We start from the raw sequence: 21663 nt of genomic DNA on the forward strand, positions 1-21663 counted from the left end.
ACCTTACAGTATTTCTATGACACAAAAATTAAATAAGGTAAGAAAAATTGCTTTGAAAAGGCATAAATGAGTATATTTTAGTAAATTGCAGAAATCAGTGTGAAAAAGAAACCATATTTGATAGCTTTAGTTCCATATTGAACCTAAAGGATATATTATTATAAAACTGATAGCACAAATATATTTATTATCTTAATCTAGGTTGCCTGTATTGAGATATGTTTTTAATATTTTCTCTACAAATGCACTAGTTGTTTTCCTTAGCTTTTCTTTAATTTTCTTGTGTTTAATCGCTTTCAAATGAAAGAAGTCCAGATATATAGTTTCCATTATGAACTACATCTTCAATAATTTGATCTTTACTGAGGACAGTGTTATTCCTAGGGTGTAATGAACTGTAACAACTGCTTCATAACATATAGTTGCTGATGCCTCATGTTCTGGACCACACAGAGTCAGACCTTGGCACATTTCTGCCTGCTTCATTGCCAGCTCCTTGGGCAAACCTTATAACCTGGGAGTGTCTGGGTTGCCAGACTCTGCAGAATCAGATTGCCTAAGTGAAGGGAGGGCATATGTAATATATAAGAGGCACCATTGCACACTGATGGTTAAGGGCACTGACTCTGGATGGTGACTGCATTGCACAACTCTAGGGAACACTTGGCCCAGCTTTGAATCCATTCTACCACATAACAGCTACATGATATTAGACAAATCATTTAATTTCAGCCTTGTAAAATGGGGGTAATAATAGTATCTTCTTCATGGGGTTATTGGGAAGATTTCAATCATATAATGAATGTAAAGCCCTTGGCACAGTGCCTAACACTGTGCATACCCAATCATGGTAGCTGGTATCAATATAAAAGTATCAGTGGGCAGAGGGTGGGTGGTGGAGAAATGATTCCAAGACCACCTTGGGAGCAAAGATCTGGATTTGCTGGAAAGTCAGACGATCACTAGGAAATGCCATCTGGGAAAAAAATGCCATGTAGTTATGTGTCTGATTATGATTTGACACATACATTCCTCACTACAGGGCAGGAACTTTGTCCTGATTACTGTGATATCCAGCATAGAATGGTGCTTCACACGTAGTAGTCACTCAATAAACATGGGATAAATGAATCAAACTAGGGGTTGCCGATGGCATAGGTCCCAGAGCTCTATAGCAGCCCACCACGGACAGCTTAGCACAATGCCCTGAATATAGTATGTGCTCAAGAAAGAATGAGTGATGTAAGAACCTCAGACAGTGTTGTACTTTACCATATCAGTTTCCACTTTACCTTAGTTGGATAAATTACATCACCCAAGTTCAGCTTTCCTTGTGTTGCCTCTATTTCATCAGCTCCAAAGCCCTATCCCAATTTTAGAATCCCTAATTTATCATGTACATTCATTTGGCAAATACTCTTTGCGTGCTTAGTACATTCCAGGCATTATGCTAGATGCCATGAACCTCCTGGAGCTTGTTTAGTGGGGAGACTAGCAGCATGCAAGTCAACGAACAGATAAGATGATTTCAAATAGTGATAACTGAGTGCTATAAGAAAAGTAAAACAGGGTAACTTTATGGGGGATTACCTTAGAGTAGGTGGTCAGAAAAAGGTCAGAGAGAGCCTCATTTCTAAGGATGTAACACCTAAGTTGGATGATGAAGATCAGTAGCTGCAGAAATAAAAGGAGGTTGCTCTCTTGGAAGTGCCCAGTTTCTTCTGAAAAGCTGTGAAAAAATCTCTCAAAAATGGAGGACAGTTAAGCAAAGACTGGAGACTGCAGGAGGAGAAAGTGAGCAAGGATTGACAAATTACCATCCTGCCTAAACCAGTCTCAACCTTTTTGAGCTATTTTTAGAGGTTAGGTGTTTCATTGCATGTCAAGGTTAGAAAGTCACTTAGAGATCATCCAGATCCGTGCTATTCCGTATGCTGTATATATACCCCTGGTGGTACATGAGATGATTTTAGGTACTCGTAGATGAACATTATTTATTTTGATGTGTATTTTTTTTAAAAAACATCTAGACTGGGCGTGGTGGCTCACACCTGTAATCCCAGCAGTTTGGGAGGCCGAGGTGAGTGGATCATCTGAGATCAGGAGTTCAAGGCCAGCCTCGCCAACATGGTGAAACCCTGTCTCTACTAAAAAAACAAAACAACAAAAAACAAAACAAAAAAACAAAAAAAATTAGCCAGGTGTGGTCGCATGTTTCTGTAGTCCCAGCTACTCAGGAGGCTGAGGCAGGAGAATTGCTTGATCCCAGGAGGCAGAGGTTGCAGTGAACTCAGATCACCTGGGCAACAGAGCAAGACTCCGTCTCAAAAAAAAAATCTAATATGCAGCCCATGATTTCATGATTATTATTGCTTTGATGAAATTAATGTAGGAAGAGCCATGCCAAGTCACTTTCCAGAGATCAATTTGGTTGGCCAAGAATGGACTCTGGATAGGCTTATGGGATGAACCTGAGGTAGGGAAGGCTGCCACCCCCAGGAATGAGAGATAGAATGCCCAAATGCCCTTCCTGTAATTTATGTTATTCTTGGATATGTCAAAAATCATGTAGGTTATACACAGATGGAAATATTGATTTGACTCTCTTGCCTTTGAATTCCTTCCACAAAGAAATTATTTTAGAGCCTGTAAACATCTAAGGAAATGGCAGGTCCTCTTGGTGGTTAAGTGAAAAGCCTCTAGATTAGTCATTCCTGGATTTGAATTCCAGTTCTGCCATTTAATTGCTATGTGACCTTGGGCAAGCAGTTTAAACCTGTCTACACCTTAGTTTCCTCATCTGCAGAGATGGGTACTCTAGGACCCATTTCTTAAAAGAGTTATTGAAAGGATTAAATGAGATAATATATGTGGGAAGTACTTTTCCTAGTGTCTGTCACATAGTAGGTGCTCAAAATACGTTATAGCTGTAATTATTCAAGTTTTCTGGGGCAGTTTCCATTTCAAATATTCTGTTGTGTTTTTAGACTATTTGTTCTCATTTGAAATTCTAAAATGTCATCACTGTATTTTTCTTCAGCATTTGAAGGAGGGTTTGTTTTTTCAGGTATAAAGACACAAAACTGACTCCACTTTCTACACTTGATTTGAAAATCTCAATCCTAGTCAGAGACATCTTATTAAGACCCAAAGCATAGGATGGCTACTATAAATAAACAGAAAATAAAGAGTATTGGTGAGGATGTAGAGAAAATTGAACTCTTGTATACAGTTGGTGGGAATGTAAAACGGTTCAACCACTGTGGGAAACAGTATGGCAGTTCCCAAAAAAATAAAAAATAGAATTATATGATCCTTCAATTTTGCTCATGGGTATATACCCAAATGACTTGAAAACAGTGTCTTGAAGAGATATTTGTACACTTATTTTCATAGCAGCATTATTCATAATAGCTAAAACAGGAAGCAACTCAAGTGTCCATCAACAGATGAATGGATAAGCAAAATGTGGTATATACATACAATGAAACATTATTCAGCCTTAACAAAGAAGGAAACTCTGCAATATGCTACAGCATGGATGAACCTTGAGGACATTATGCTAAGTGAAATAAGCCAGTCACAAAAAGACAAATACTGTATGATTCTACCTATATGAGGTACTTAGAATAGTCAAAATCATAGAGACAGAAAACAGAACAGTGATTGCCAGGGACTGAGGGAAGGCAAGAATGGGGAGTCATTGTTTAATGGCTACAGAGTTTCAGTTGTACAAGATGAAAAGGGTTATGGAGATGGATGGTGGTGATGGTTGTTCAACATGATGATGTGTTTAATACCACTGAACTATACATTTAAAAAGTTAAGATGGTACATTTTATGTTTCATGTGTTCTAACACAATAAGAAATTTGAGAAAAAAGAAGACCTAAAACAGACTTGTACCCACAAAGAATGGAGAAGGGAAGAAGAGTGATCTTTAAACACAGAAGTACCAGGCAGTGAAATTTTGAGTTTTCCTCAGAAGTACAAACAATGAGTGGACAGACAAGAAGCCAGGGTGGGAGAGACCTTTCATTGGGTGTGACCCTTCATTTCCAGTTCTACTTGAAGATTTTGCTTTAATTAACACAAAGGTGAAGCTCAGATTGTAGATGGCCTGACATTGCTTATGATCAGCCGTTTTTCTAAATTATCTAAACCTCATTATAATTATACATATGAAATGCCTGGTAATAAAATTGCATAGTAATTACACAGCCCGTAACATCAGTATTCAACCTGCAGGCTCCAGCTGCCCTCTGATATTCATTATAATCAGGTTTCGCCTGTTTACAAATGGCAGGGGAGGTAAATCCACTCAATGGATTTTGTTCTGGAATCTGTATGCCCTCCAGGGTCAGCTGAAACTCATAGAAAGTTGTCCTTTAATATTAGAATCAATATACATGTATCCAAACCATATCCTTCTTCTTCATTAACTCTCTAGTTCTGGATACCTAATTAGATTCATCAATTCCTCCATAGCCTTCCTGAGAGAGAGGAGAATTAAGCAATGGGTCAGCCAGGGAACTGCCTGGGGTGCCAATTTAAAAGGGATGTTTAAAAATCCCTGGAATAAAACATAAATATGGTGCTGCATACCTTGGGTTTCTGCCAGTACTTCCTAAAGTAATTGGTGAAATGAAAATTGGCCACTTCTTTCACCTAAGGAGGCTGGGACCTTTGAGTAAAAAATTAAAAGCAAAAGCAAGCCAGTCCTCACTGGGGCCAACCACTCTATTTTCGTGACAAGCGCGTGCAAGTTAAAGGGTGTGCCACCAATGGTGAGATTAGCAAGCTGGGAGTTGCTGAAAGTAGGCAACTCTCCACAATCACCTGATATTGAGAAACAAAATACTGCATGTTGCAATGCTCTTTATCAAGAATGAAGGGTTCATTTCCTTATCTAAATTTTAAATCCTCTACTATACCTTCCCCAAAGTTACCTGGTTTGGAGAATTGCAAAAGGACACTGAGGACAAAATAAAAACTACAGAAAAGTGGAAAATGGTTTGTTGTAAAAAAAAAACAAAAAAAGGAGAAATTCTAAGGTCTTTTGAATGTGATTTTATTTATTTAACTTATTTATTTTTATTTTTATTTTTATTATTATTATTTTTTTTGGAGAAGGAGTTTTGCTCTTGTTGCCTAGGCTGGAGTGCAACAGCACGATCTTGGCTCACTACAACCTCCGCCTCCTGGGTTCAAGCGATTCTCCTGCCTCAGCCTCCCGAGCAGCTGGGATTGCAGGCATGCGCCACCACGCCCGGCTAATTTTGTATTTTTAATAGAGACGGGGTTTCTCCATATTGGTCAGGCTGGTCTCGAACTCCCCACCTCAGGTGATCTGCACACCTCAGCTTCCCAAAGTGCTGGGATTATAGGCATGAGCCACCACACCTGGCCTGAACGTGATTTTATAACTATATACCTGTAAGTTATCTGATTTTATAATTATATCCCTGTAAGTTACTGCCATTATATTTAGTTTTGAGTGACAAAACAAACAAAAGAAATGAAAGTAATAAATCAGTAATTTAAAATGCCAATTTAGGATTTTTTGCTGTAGTTGAAGGCAAAACACACACACACACACACACACACACACACACACACACACAACATATTGGTTAAGCTCATAGGCTCAGATGTGAGCCTACCAGAGATTAAATCCTGGCTCCACTACTTACTAGCTGTGTGATCTTGGCTAAGTGACTTAAACTTTGGGCCTCATCTATTAAATGGGGATGATGATGGTGGTGGTGATGATGACGATGATGACGATAACAGTGCTCACCTCCTAGGATTAAATGAGATAACGCATGTAAAGTGGTTAGCATAGTTCCTGACATACGGTAAACACTCAATAAATGATAGCTATTATTGTTATAAGTGTAGGTAGTGAATTTTTTATTTCAAACATAAGGAAAAAAGACATACACTATTTAAAATAGAAACTCAGTCTCTCCCTACTCTCATTAAGTAAATGTTGACCAAATATTTAAAATATATTCAGGTGAAGAGGCACCAGAACATAAGCCTGCCTGGGGCATCCACATTGTCTCATCCAGTCTTGCTGAGGAGGGCAACTGTGGTACAATCAAAAGAATGCTAGATTTTTAGCACTGGAAAATCTGGCTTCAGGTCCCATCTCTGCCACTTAATAGTTACTAGTGTGACCATGAACAAATCATATAACCTCTCTGAGTTACAATTTCCTCATATGGAAATGAAGATACCTATGTTATAGATGGGTGGTGAGGACTGGAAAAGGTTGTATGGAAAAGCATCTGGCACATATTAGGCATTCAGCAATTGTTTATTGACTCTGAATCACAGAAAGAAAATAATTCAATGGAGATTTTAATACTTATCTGTCATCAAGGATGATGGCACAAGTTTCTGAGCAGCACTGATTTTGCCTCAAATTAGCTTCTGCCATTTCTTGTGAAAAGGTCAATATTGCTGTCATATCCATAAGGCTCCAAGATGTAATTGTGTATGCCTGCTAAGACTTTTTAAAACAGGGTGATAGAGTTTGGCTTAAATGCCAGCACAGACCTTTCTACATACATGTAGTACTGAAAAAGTGCTGAAATATTCCAAAGATGCTACTATTAATACCAACTTCAAAAATGATGAGGAAGTTGATGGCAGCAACTATAGTAACATGTTTTAGTTTTTTATGTTTTGTTTCACTTTGTTTTAAGTCACTGGCAAGATTATAGTCCAATTTGTCCTCTATTGACTACTGAACAATATTGTTTGTGGAACATTCCTGGAATCTGTTTGACTGTAACATAATCTGGTTTTGTGTACATAAAATTAGATTTAATACAGAAATAGGAGAAGTGAACAGCATCAAAATAATTCCAGAATACTCATAGGCCTTATAAAAATATTTGACAGCATTAGCTGACTTCCACTCTGATAGTTACGGAGCAAATTTAGCAGTCTCTAGAAGCTCTTACTCAAATATATAGTAATCCCCCTTTATACATGGTTTCACTTTCAGTGGTTTCAATTACCCACAGCCAACTGTGGTCCAAAAATATTAAATGGAAAATTTCAGAAATAAACAATTCATAAGTTTTAAATTATGGACGATTTTAAGTAGGGTGATGAAATCTTGCACCATCCTGCTCTGTCCCCTGAGACATGAATCTTCCCTTTGTCAGGGTAACCACGCAGTCTAAACTACTCACCCATTAGTCACTTAGTAGCCATCTCAGTTATCAGATCGACTGTTGTGGTATCACAGTGCTTGTGTTCAAGTAACTCTTATTTTACTTTATAAGTGCCCCAGACTGCAAGAGTAGTGAGGCTGGAAATTCGGATATGCCAAAGAAAAGCTGTAAAGTGCTTCCTTTCAATGAAAACGTAGGCCAGGCTCAGTGGCTCATGCCTGTAATCCCAACACTGGGAGGACGAGGCAGGTGGATAGCTTGAGTTCATGAGTTTGAGACCAGCCTAGGCCACATGGTGAAACCTTGTCTCTACAAAAAATACAAAAATTAGGCATAGTGGCACAGGCCTGTAGTCCAAGAGGCTTGGGGGGCTGAGGTGGGAGGATTGCTTGAGCCTGGGAGGTCGAGGCTGCAGTGAGCTGAGATCGTGCCACTGCGTTCCAGCCTGGGTGACAGAGTGAGACCCTGTCTCATTTTTAAAAAACAGAAAAAAAAATAAAAGCTAAATATTCTCAATTTAGTAAATAAAAAAATAACTTTTATTAAAGTATATTGCTATAATTGTTCTATTGTTATTAATCTCTATATTGCCTAATTTATAAATTAAACTTTATCATAGATATGTATGTATGGGAAAAAAACATAGTGTATACAAGGTACAGTACTATTTGCCATTTCAGGCATCCACTGGGGGTAATAATGTCAGACAGATGACAAACTAATGTATAAAGAGCCTTTTAGAATCAATAACTAAAAGACCATTTAAAAAGTGGGCATACATTAAAATGAATATTCTTTTTTTTTTTGAGACAGAGTCTCACTCTGTCACCCAGGCTGGAGTGCAGTGGCCGCAATCTCAGCTCACTGCACCCTCCGCCTCCTGGGTTCAAGTGATTCTCCTGCCTCAGCCTCCTGAGTAGCTGGGATTACAGGCACACGCCACCACGCCTGGCTAATTTTTGTATTTTTAGTAGAGACGGGGTTTCACCATGTTGGTCAGGATGGTCTCAAACTCCTGACTTCATGATCTGCTTGCCTTGGCCTCCCAAAGTGCTGGGATTACAGGCATGAGCCACTGCACTTGGCCTAAAATGCATTTTCTAGATGATTGAATAACAATAGTCCTTTGCTATGAGATAATGACTTGGTTTATGGCCTTAATATACTACTTAATTACTTAAGACATTTATTAATAGAATGATAAATGCATAGAGTAACCTGTAAGCATGACATACTTTTGCTTTCAGTAGTTTCATGTAAAGAGAAAAACTTGAACCAACCAAAAAAAGTCCAGGACCAGAAGGATTCACAGCTGAATTCTACCAGGGGTACAAGGAGGAGCTGGTACCATTCCTTCTGAAACTATTCCAATCAATAGAAAATGAGGGAATCCTCCCTAACTCGTCTTATGAGGCCAGAATCATCCTGATACCAAAGCCTGGCAGAGACACAACAAAAAAAGAGAATTTTAGACCAATATCCCTGATGAACACTGATGCAAAAATCCTCAATAAAACACTGGCAAACTGAATCCAGCACCACATCAAAAAGCTTATCCACCATGATCAAGTGGGCTTCATCCCTGGGATGCAAGGATGATTCAACATACGCAAATCAATAAATGTAATCCAGCATATAAACAGAACCAAAGACAAAAACCACATGATTATCTCAATAGATGCAGAAAAGGCCTTCGACAAAATTCAACAGCCCGTCATGCTAAAAACTGTCAATAAATTAGGTATGGATGGGACATATCTCAAAATAGTAAGAGCTATTTATGACAAACCCACAGCCAATATCATACTGAATGGGCAAAAACTGGAAGCATTCCCTTTGAAAACTGGCACAAGACAGGGATGCCCTCTCTCACCACTCCTATTCAACACAGTGTTGGAAGTTCTGGCCAGGGCAATCAGGCAGGAGAAAGAAATAAAGGGTATTCAATTAGGAAAAGAGGAAGTCAAATTGTCCCTGTTTGCAGATGACATGATTGTATATCTAGAAAACCCCATCGTCTCAGCCCCAAATCTCCTTAAGCTGATAAGCAAATTCAGGAAAGTCTCAGGATACAAAATCAATGTGCAAAGATCACAAGCATTCTTACGCACCAATAACAGACAAGCAGAAAGCCAAATCATGAGTGAACTCCCATTCACAATTGCTTCAAAGAGAATACAATACCTAGGAATCCAACTTATAAGGGATGCAAAGGACCTCTTCAAGGAGAACTACAAACCACTGCTTAATGAAATAAAAGAGGACACAAACAAATGGAAGAACATTCCATGCTCATGGGTAGGAAGAATCAATATCATGAAAATGGCCATACTGCCCAAGGTAATCTATAGATTCGATGCCATCCCCATCAAGCTACCAATGACTTTCTTCACAGGATTGAAAAAAACTACTTTAAAGTTCATATGGAACCAAAAAAGAGCCCGCATTGCCAAATCAATCCTAAGCCAAAAGAACAAAGCTGGAGGCATCACGCTACCTGACTTCAAACTATACTACAAGGCTACAGTAACCAAAACAGCATGGTACTGGTACCAAAACAGAGATATAGATCAATGGAACACAACAGAGCCCTCAGAAATAATACCACACATCCACAACCATCTGGTCTTTGACAAACCTGACAAAAACAAGAAATGGGGAAAGGATTCCCTATTTAGCAAATGGTGCTGGAAAAACTGGCTAGCCATATGTAGAAAGCTGAAATTGGATCCTTTCCTTACACCTTATACAAAAATTAATTCAATATGGATTAAAGACTTAAATGTTAGACCTAAAACCATAAAAACCCTAGAAGAAAACCTAGGCAATACCATTCAGGACATAGGCATGGGCAAGGACTTCATGACTAAAACACCAAAAGCAATGGCAACAAAAGCCAAAATTGACAAATGGGATCTAATTAAACTAAAGAGCTTCTGCACAGCAAAAGAAACTACCATCAGAGTGAACAGGCAACCTATGGAATGGGAGAAAATTTTTGCAATCTACTCATCTGACAAAGGGCTAATATCCAGAATCTACAATGAACTCAAACAAATTCACAAGAAAAAAAGAAACAACCCCATCAAAAAGTGGGCAAAGGATATGAACAGACACTTCTCAAAAGAAGACATTTATGCAGCCAACAGACACATGAAAAAATGCTCATCATCACTGGCCATCAGAGAAATGCAAATCAAAACCACAATGAGATACCATCTCACACCAGTTAGAATGGCGATCATTAAAAAGTCAGGAAACAACAGGTTCTGGAGAGGATGTGGAGAAATAGGAACGCTTTTACACTGTTGGTGGGACTGTAAACTAGTTCAGCCATTGTGGAAGACACTGTGGCAATTCCTCAGGGATCTAGAACTAGAAATACCATTTGACCCAGCCATCCCATTACTGGGTATATATCCAAAGGATTATAAATCATGCTGCTATAAAGACACATGCACATGTATGTTTATTGTGGCACTATTCACAATAGCAAAGACTTGGAACCAACCCAAATGTCCAACAATGATAGACTGGATTAAGAAAATGTGGCACATATACACCATGGAATACTATGCAGCCATAAAAAATGATGAGTTTATGTCCTTTGTAGGCACATGGATGAAGCTGGAAACCATCATTCTCAGCAAACTATCACAAGGACAAAAAACCAAACACCGCATGTTCTCACTCATAGGTGGGAATTGAACAATGAGAACACTTGACACAGGAAGGGGAACATCACACACCGGGGCCTGTTGTGGGGTGGGGGGAGGGGAGAGGGATAGCATTAGGAGATATACCTAATGTAAATGATGAGTTAATGGGTGCAGCACACCAACATGGCACATGTATACATATGTAACAAACCTGCACGTTGTGCACATGTACCCTAGAACTTAAAGTATAATAAAAAAAAATATATATATATATAAAGAAAAAAACTTGAAAATAGTAATACCTGAGGACACATGGGAACAACAGACACTGGAGAGGGAGGGTGTGGACCAAGAGCTGTAAAACTACCTACTGGGTACTCTGCTCACTACCTGGGTGACGGGATCATCCATACCCCAAACCTCAGTATCACACAGTATACCCAGCTAACAAGCCTGCCCATGTGTTCCCTGAATCAAAAATAAAAATTGAAATAATTTTTTAAAAAGAAAAACACAATAGTATTACCCATAGGACAAAATTTGTACTATTAGCAATAATTATTTTGTGTCTCATTTAGAAACAATTTGACTTTTGTTCCAGAGTTTAAATTTTGACAAAAATGGTTTTGAATAGATCTTTATAACCTGATGCCATAAATACAAGGTTCTCTGATACCTTCATTTATTATATCAATATTGGGCCTAAAACAGTATTCTGTAAAGCTTAAGTTGGTATTAACTATGATCATCTTGATGTCTATGATAGATAATAAACAAGGTCATACATACCTTACTAAGCAATTTTGGTTTTTCACCAACATTTTATTCTTTAAAAGATTTACAGTAACACAATTATTTAGCATTTCAAGTTGTGTGCTTTATTTAGCAAGTGAGAAAAAATTGGAATATTGAAGTATTTGCATAAAAAATCAAATGGTAGTGTTTTATAATCTCTATTGTATTTCCTATTAAATTTTTATATGTTACTTTCCCATTGTTCCTGAATTTGTTATCCTGTATATAAGCAGAAACATGGATGAGTCAAAAAAAAGTGGACATAGGCTATGAGTAGATTATTCAAAAAGGAACTACAAATGGTCATATAATCAATAAACATATGAAAAAGTGTCAAATATCACTAGTATTCAAAGAAATAATAAACCACAATAAGTTACTATTTTTCACTAATATGATATTGCTAAATATCATTTTTTAAAACTTGCACACTAAGTTTTATTGTATGCTGCTGCCAATGTATATAAAACAATTACCCTTGTGAAATAGAAATTCATAAAAATTCAGAGGTAGATGTTAAGGACAGACAAAAGTAGAATTTTGTATATTACAGCACATGTGTTACAGGGATAAGCTTTTGTACAGGCTTCAAATGTATCTCTCTTGAATATTCACTGGATCATAAGAAGTGGTTTGGGAAACCTTTGAAAGATTCATTTTACTACAAAAAGGAACAGACTTTCTGGGGTCTGAAGGGATTTGTACTTGAAGATACTCCAGTCAGCAGAGGGTCATGTTGAGCATTCTGCAGACAGAATTGTTTCAAGTCTGCAGCTGCCTGGGAAACTTTTACGCTATTGAGCCCGGCCTCCAGCTGGAGCTGTTGAACCACTTTCTTCGTAGCGGCGACGCTGGAGAAGCCAGACATGGTGAACGCGGGGGCCGGGCCGATTCGTGGGTCGGTGGGTCGTGGGCCGTGGGTCGGCGGGGCCGCTAAATATCATTTTTAAGATGCTATTAGAAGGGCTCAGGAAAACCAGCATTCCTATACACTGATGATACAAACTTTATAGCAGGCAATGTGTGTATTGGTACCTGACATATAGTATTCCCTCAGTAAATATTTCTTCAATGAATGAATAATTTTGTTGCTGACATTAAAATAAATTTTCAGACATTTTGACAGTGTGCCTTGGCACAATGCTCTGAATTCATAAAAACTGCCACTGAATCTTACTATTGTTGGCTCCCAACCTTGTGGAAGTTTATAATGCCCTGCTATTGTTAGCTTGCTTTCATGCCATCTTTCCCCTTTCTTCAAAATGCTGTATGGCATATATATTTTTAATTAAAGTGCCTCATGTATAATTTTGTTTTGAGATATTTTCAAAAAAACTCATGGTGAACCTCAGGATAATTGTAGCCACCTTAGAGGGTTGCAGATTTTGGGCTGGGAAGCACTGCTTGGCAGCCATCTGTGTGATGCTTTTCAATTGTTAGTTCTTCGCTAATTCTGTAATGTATTCTTCTCACAATGTGAACAGATCTTTTCTGTCAATAAGGAAAGCATAATTTTGTTAATGATAGGTAAGCACCTTATTATCTGTATTTGGCAGGCTTAGACATATTGCTGTCTTTTGGAGAAAAACAGCTGTTTCCAGATGTTATTAAAGCAGGCATTACCACTGACAAAGCTTTCTCACAAAGTATCTTACAACAGTTCTGTGTGCTGTCAGAGCTGCTTGTAACAAAAATTCTGTGGGAGTTAGGGCCCTGTACTTTCTAATTGCTAACTGCTTTGATTACAACCTCCTGCTCAGATATTACAGTGAGTGACATTTCCATCTATACACATGATTCCATCTATACAGATTTTCTTCTCTTATAATCACATGGCTTCAGTGTTATGACACTTCTGATCTTTGTGAATACTTGCCCAGAATTCTGACACTTCCATTAGTAGCACACAGACAGTTTGGACCTGTTGGAAACTGACACAATGTATTTTGCTTATTCTGGAAGCATTAATTTTAATTTATCTTTTGTGAATTTATGTATGTAAATGTAATCATCTGACTACATGGTTACCTTTTTTTTTGGCATTTCTCAATTATTTTGGCCCATTTCTCATCCAAAAGAATTATTATTATAGCAACTTCTCAGTACAAAAGATTAATTATTGTAGTAACTTCAGTGCTCTTTTTCCACCAGATCAACAGTTACTTTGTATTTAATAAGCTTTTCAAGGCTTTTATTGAACTTACTGATTTCGACTTCAGTCTTCTTTTTCATTTATTCTTTCAACACTAGAACCCACCAGGAAAAATTATTTAAAAGCTGGTAATAATTTAGATGACTTGTTTTTCCTTCTGACCTATCTAAAGAAGTCTCTTTTTGACTAAGTACTTAGCTTTCCATTCTGTCCCTATAACCTAGAATTCAACAAAACCCTCACGATCCATGCAAACTATGAATTTGCTTTAAACTACACATTTACATACTACATTGTTAAACACAGGTTTTGAGAGAAAAAGCACACTGCAACTAGAGACTTATGATATTATCTTGAGAGCAATTATTAAAGATTTTTAAAAAGTAAACCAGTGATACTTCCATCTCTTGGGTTATTGTATTGCTATTAAGAAGAATGAGGTAGATTTTTATTCAAATGGAAAGATATCAAAAATATACTGTCGAGTAAAATTAGAAAATCACAAAACAATATATAATATGGTATAATTTATGTAGAAATATATATGTATGTGTATGTGTTCTTATGTATAATTCACATTTATGTATATGCATAGAAAAAGGTCTGGATGGATATAAGTCAAATTCTTTTCCTTGTTGCTAACCCTAAGAAAGGGGAAGTAAAATGGGCAGGGAAATGCATATGAAAACAGGTTTTTACTTTTCACTTTTTGTAAAATTTGAATTTTTCACAAGTATATATTACTTTTAAAAAACTAAAAGCCCCTTATGCCATTTGCTGTTATCATCCCCAGGCCTGAACTGTTAAATGAGCAAAAGAAATTCAGTGATAAGATCTCATTGGCCTTAAAAGAAGAAAATAAAAATAAAGTAACAACAATAATAGTTGCCATTTGTCCAACAATTATCTTGAGTTAGATATTTCACAGGAATTATCTAATGCATGCCTTATAATAACCTTGAAAAGTAGGTTCCGTACCCGATTAGGTATGAAAAAACTAAATCTCAGAGAGATTAATTCGTCAGAGGCCACATAGCTGGTCTCTTAGCCTGTTGAGGCTGCTATATCAAGAATACCCCAGATTGAGTGGCTTAAACAACAAACATTTATTTCTCACAGTTTTGGAGACTGAGAAGTCCAAGATTGAGATTAGGGTGCCAATGTGCTCAGTGTGGTGCAGGCCTTCTTCCTGGTTTCCTCACATGGCAAACCCCATTACCTCCTAACCCCAGTTGCCCTCTCAAAGGTCTGACCTCCAAATACTACCACATTGGAGATTAGGGCCTCAACGTATGAATTTTGAGGCGAACAAAGTTCAGTTCATTTGTGTTTTTATACCAAATTCAGCCGGTAAAAGCAGTTGGGCAGGAATTTCAACCTGGATTTATCTGGCTCTTAAACCTGTGTTGTTATTACTGAACAACATAGCCTAATTGGAAGTACATAAATGGAGTTTACGATGGTGTCAGGGACTGTTTTTAGTATTTTTATACTGTTCTAAGTACTTTTTGTATATAATAATTCATTTATTCCTCACAACAATTCTGAGTTAGGTATTATTATCATTATAGTTTTATCATCTTAATTTTTCAAAATGAGGAAACTGAGATACATACACATTACTTGTCAAATGTGTAAGAGGCAGAGCAAGGATTTGAATGAACCTAGGCAGTCTTATCATACATGCCACTGCATCTCTAGGGATCATGTATAAGAAAGTCCTGTATGTGTCTCCCATTTCCCATTCTCCCATCAAGGAGATTAAGGAAAAGATGACGTATACTGGTAGAACACAGACTTAATCAAGCTAAATAAAGTCATGGCTCAAAGAAAGCCTGCCATCTTATGTTTTACAAAAGAATTCTTAAGTATCTATACAATTCTCAGTAGGCTATCTTTCAAAAACACTTCCATCTGAAGTGAAATGTTCCCAGTTTGAAATCCAGAATAAGGTATAGGTCTGTCCCTTAAGGCATTCTCGCCCTGTTTTGAGAATACGAAACAGAAGAATTGTGCCATACCAGAAGAGAGAAAATAAAAGTGGGCCTGAGGTTTCCATCTTTGGTGAGGGGCTTCTAGTTTCAAATAAAGTTCACCTTACTCTTCAACCTGATAAAAAGCACCTATAGAGACCCAACAGATAACATCATACTTAATGGTGAAAGACTAAAACTCTTCTGCTAAGATCAGAAACAAGAGGAGGATGTTCACTCACCCCACTTCTACCTAACACTGTACTGGAAGTTCTCAACAGGGCAATTAGGGAAGAAAAAGAAATAATAGGCCTCCAGTTTGGAAAGGAAGAATTCAAATGATCTCTATTTGAAGATAGCTTGATCTTATACATAGAAAACCCTAAAGAACCCACAAAATAACTATTAAAGTAAATAAAAGCATTCAGCAATTTGCAGGAGAAATATACAAAAATCAGCTGTGCTTCTACACACTAGCAATGAACAATCTGAAAATGAAATTAAGAAAACGATTCCAGGCTGGGCATGGGGGCTCATGCCTGTAATCTCAGCACTTTGGGAGGGTGAGGTGGGAGGGTTGCTTGAGCCCAGGAGTTTCAGAACAGCCTGAGCAGCATAGTGAGACCCCCGTCTCTACAAATAATAATAATAAAAAATTAGCTGGGCATGGTGGCACGCACCCTATGATCCCAGCTACTCAGGAGGTTGAGGCAGGAGGTTCACTTGAGCCTGGCCAGTTGAGACTGCAGTGAGTCATGATTGCACCACTACATTCCAGCCTGGGCAACAGAGTGAGACCCTGTCTCAAAAAAGAAAAGAAAAGAAAAGAAAGGATTTCATTGCAATCAAAAGAATAAAATAGGAATAAATGTATCCAAGAAAGTGTAAGAATGTACACTGAAAACTATGAAACGTTTTTGAAAGAAGTGGAAGAAAACATAAGTAAATGGAAAGAAATTCCATGTTCGTGGTGTGCAGGAGACAATATTGTTAAGACAGCAATACTACTCTAACTGATCTATAGATTCAACACAATCCCTATCAAAATCTCAGTGGCTTCTTTGCAAAAAATGACATGATGATCTTAAAATTCATCTGGAAATGCAAGGGCTCCAGAATAGCCAAAACAATCTTAAAAAAGACATTAGTTGGAGGATGCACACTTCCCAATTTCAAAACTTACTACAAAGCTACAACAATCAGTATGGTACTGACATAAGGATAGACATACAGATCAGTGGAATAGAATGAAGCGTCCAGAGATAAACTCTTACATTTATGTTTGATAGATTTTCATCAAGGGCACCCAGACATTTCCACGAGGAAAACAGAGTATTTTTAACAAATAGTGCTGAGACAACTGCATCTTCACATGCAAAAGAATGAGGTTGTACCCCTTCCTCACACTATATACAAAAATTAACTCAAAATGGAGCAAAGATCCAAATGTAAGGGCTAAAATTATAGCACTATTAAAAGGAAACATAGATGTAAATCTTGATAGCTTTGAATTAGGCCATATTTTCTTAAATAGGACACCAAAAAACACAAGCAATAAGAGAAAAAAATGATAAACTGACTAAATCATAATTAAAAACTTTAATGAATCAAAGGAAATGAAAAGACAACCCAGAGAATAAGATGTGAAAGTGTTTGCAAACCATGTTTGATAAGTACTTGTATCCAGAATATATAATTCTTACACAACTCAATAAAAAAAGACAACCCAATTTAAAAACAGGCAAGGCAAAAGATCTGAATGTATGTTTCTACAAAGAAGATATACAAATGGCCAATTAGCACAAGAAAAAGATGTTCAGCATAATTGTTAGAGAAATGCAAACCCAAACCACCATGAGATACCCCTTCATACCCTCTAGGGTGGCTATAATTTTTTTTAAAAAGAGATAATAACAAATATTGGCAAAGATGAGGAGAAAATGGAACCTAAAGGGAATATTAAATGGTGCAGCCTCTGTGGAAGATTGTCTGGCATTTTCTCAAAAAGTTAAACATAGAGTTATTATATGACCCATAAATTCTATTCCTAGGCATATACCCAAGAGAAATGAAAATACATGTTCACACAAAAACTTGGATATGAATGTTCATGGCTGCATTATAGCCAAAATGTGGAAACAACTCCAATATCCATCAACCCATGAATGGATAAACAAATGGTGGTATACCCATACAATGGAAATGAATGGAATACTGATACATTCTACAACATGTAATGAACCTTGAAAATACTATTCTAAATGAAAGAAACTAGTCACAAAACCCATCTATTGTGTGAGTCTACGCATAAGAAATGTTTAGAATAAGCATATCTATATTGGCAGGAAGTCATTTGGTGGTGCCCTAGGGGTGGGGTGGAGAGAGGGTTTGCCAGGTAATGGGAGTGACTACTGATGGGCATGGAGTTTCTTTGTGGGGTGCTGATAATGTTCTAAAATTAATTATGGTGATGTTTGCACAACTCTTTGAATATACTAAAAACCATTTAATTGAACACTTGGAATGGAGAGAGTATATGGTATGTGAATTATTTCTCAATAAAGCCTCTTTAAAAATTTCACCTTGAATTACTCATGCAGCTGCCAAGTGTGATTAGAAGCAGTGGAATAATTAATAAGCAGTTCCCCTAAGTCTTTCAGACAGATAACTGCCACATAAATTAATTCACCCAACAAATATTTATTGAACATGCACTATGTTAGCCACTGGACCAAACAGAGAAGGTGGAAAAAAACTGCCACCATGAAGCTTACATTCTGGTAGAAATAATAACAAAAACTTATAGCATTCATTATTCACTTAGCACAATGCCAGACATTGTTGTGAAACGTTTATATGTCTTCTGATTTAGTCTTGGTAGGTTGCATTTTTCTAGGAATTTATCCACTCGTTCTAGGTTATCCAATTTGTTTGTGTATGGTTGTTCATAGTAGTATCTTATGATATTTTGTATTTCTGTGGTATTAGTTGTAATGTCTTCTCTTTCATTTCTGATCTTGTTTATTTGAGTCTTCTCTCTGTTTTTCTTTGTTAGTCTGGCTAACAGTTTGTCAATTTTATCTTTTTAAAAAACCAACTTTCAGTTTTGTCAATGTTTTCTAAATTTTTTTAGTCTCTATTTTGTTTATTTCTGCTTTAATCTTTGTTATTTCTTTCCTTCTGCTAAGTTTGGGCTTACTTTGATCTTCTTTTTCTAGTTCCTTGAGGTGTAATGTTTGTTTATTTAAGAGCTTTCTTCTATTATGATGCAGGCATTTATTGCTATAAACTTCCTTCCTACGACTACTTTTGCTGCATCCCATAAGTTTTGGAGTGTTATGTTTCCATTCTTGTTTATCTCAAGATATTTCAAAATTTCCTTTTGAAATTTCCTTCTTTGACTCATTGATTGTACAGGAACATATTGTTTTGTTTAATTTCCACATATTTATGAGTTTTTCAAGGTTCCTCCTGTTGTTGATTTCTACTTCCATGCCAATGTGGTCAGAAAAAATAATATAATTTCAATCTTAAATTTGTAAAGGCATGTTTTGTGGCCTAACATGATCTATCATGGAGAGTGTTCCATGTGTACTTGAGAATGATAGAAAACCTTAAAGACTCTACCAAAATCTGTTAGAACTGATGAACAAATTCAGTAAAGTTTCAGGTTACAAAATATGCAAAAATCAGCAGTGTTTCTATATACTAACAATGAACTATCTAAAAAAGAAATTAAGAAAATCCTATTTATAATTGCATCAAAAAATAAAATGTTTAGAAGTAACTTTAACCAAGTAGGTGAAAGATCTGTATAGTAAAAACTATAAAATATTGATGAAATAAATTGAAGAAAACACAAATATATGGAAAGATATCCCATGCTCATGGATTGGAATAATTAGTACCATTAAAATTTCCATACCACCCAAAGTGATCTACAGATTCAATGAAATTCCTGTCAAAATTCCAGTGTCATTTTTCACAGAAATAACAACCTAAAATTCATATGGAACCAGAAAAAACTCTTAATGGCCGAAGCAACTTTGAGTAAGAAGAACAAGGGTGGAGGCATCACACTCCCTGATTTCAACATACAGCGAGCCCTCTGTATCCATGGGTTTTGCACCTGTGGATTTGACCAACTGTGGATCAAAAATATTCCCAAAAAAGTGTCTGTACTTTACATGTACATACTTTTTTCTTGTTATTATTCCCTTTAAACAATATAGTATAAGAACTCTTTACATAGCATTTACATTGTATTAGGTATTATAAATAATCTAGAGATGATTTAAAGTAGGCACGAGGATGTGCATAGGTTATATACAAATACTATTCCACTTTATATCAGGAACTTGAGCATTTGTGGATTTTATTATCTGTGGGACGTCTTGGAACCAATCACTTATGGATACCAAGAGATAACTGTATATTAAATAAAGCTATTATAATCAAAATAGCATGATACTTGCATAAAGACAGACATATTGACCAATGGAACATGACAGAAAGCCTAGAAGCAAACCCAATTATTTATGATAAATTGACTTTCAACAAAGTTGCCAAGACTATACAATAGGGAAAGGACAGTCTTTTCAATAAATGGTGTTGGGAAAACTGGATATCCACATGCAGAAGAATGAAACTAGACCCCTATCTCTCACCAATTCGAAATAAATAAACTTGAACATACGACCTGAAACTGTAAAACTACTAGAAGAAAATAGGGAAAAAGATCCACAGCATTGGTCTGGACAATGATTTCTTGGCAACAAGAAAAAGCAGAGGCAACAAAAGCACAGACATAGGCGACAAAAGCAACATTAGACAAATGAGATTGCATCAAACTAAAAAGCTTTTGCACAGCAAATGAAACAATTAATAGAGTGAAGGGACAGCTCACAGATTGGTAGAAAATACCGGGAAACATGTATCTGACAAGGGGCTAATATCCAAAATACATAAGGAAATCAGATAATTCAATCACAAGAAAACAACCTGATTAAAAAATGGGCAAGGCAGGAGTTCAAGACCAGCTTGGGCAATGAAGCAAGACCCCTGTCTCTACACAATTATTTTTTAATTAGCAGGATGTGGTGGTGCACACCTATAGTCCTAGCTACTCAGGTTGGTGAGGTGGGAGGATCACCTGAGCCCAGAGGCTGGAGGTTGCAGTGAGCTGTAATTGTGCCACCACACTTCAGCCTGGGCAACAGAGCAAAACCCTGTCTCTAAAGTTTTTAAAAATTTAAAAACATGGGCAAAGGATTTGGATAGACATTTCTTAAGAGTTGTGAATTGCCAACAGATATGTGAAAAAAAATGCTCAACATCTATACTCATCAGGGAAATGCAAAGTAAAACCACAATGAGGTATCATCTGTTAAAATGGCCATTATCAAAAAGATGAGTGATAAGTGTTGGTGAGAATATGGTGAAAAGAGAATCCTTGCACACTGTTGATTGGAAGGTGAATTCATATAACCATTTGGAAAACAGTATAAAGGTTCCTCAAAAAACTAAAAATAGAATTACCGTATGATACAGCAATGTCACTTCTGGGTATAAATCCAAAGGAATTGAGATCAGTATGTCAAAGAGATATCTGCACGCCCATGTTCATTTTAGTATTATTCACAATAGTCAAGATGTGGAAGCGACTCAAATGTCCATCAACAGATGAATGGATAAAGAAAATGTAATACCTATACACGATGGAATACTATATAGCCTTAAAAAATAAGAAAATTCTATCATTCAAAACAACATGGATGGAACTGGAAGATACTATGCTATGTGAAATAAGGCAAGCACAGAAAGATAAATATTGTGTGATCTCCTACATGAAATCTTAAAAAGTGGATATCATAGAAACAAAGAACAGAAAGGTGG

At 36.8% G+C, this 21663-nt stretch overlaps 1 protein-coding gene across 2 annotated transcripts in view; it reads right to left on the reverse strand.

Moving 5' to 3' along the window:
* The window catches only part of GNG5B (G protein subunit gamma 5B), a 115091-nt gene that overhangs the window by 9536 nt on the left and 83892 nt on the right, over positions 1–21663 (reverse strand). Inside the window, exon 3 of one of the 2 annotated variants that reach the window (XM_055106890.3) lies at positions 11899–12576. The exons of the other annotated variant lie outside the window; for it this stretch is intronic. Coding sequence (XP_054962865.1) covers positions 12305–12576 — 272 coding nt within the window. The 3' untranslated portion in view covers positions 11899–12304. Of the gene's footprint in view, positions 1–11898; positions 12577–21663 lie in introns of those variants that run through there. 2 annotated transcript variants of the gene reach the window in all.

The sequence above is a fragment of the Pan paniscus genome, chromosome X (genome assembly GCF_029289425.2).
Source record: "Pan paniscus chromosome X, NHGRI_mPanPan1-v2.0_pri, whole genome shotgun sequence".
Lineage (NCBI taxonomy): Eukaryota > Metazoa > Chordata > Mammalia > Primates > Hominidae > Pan > Pan paniscus.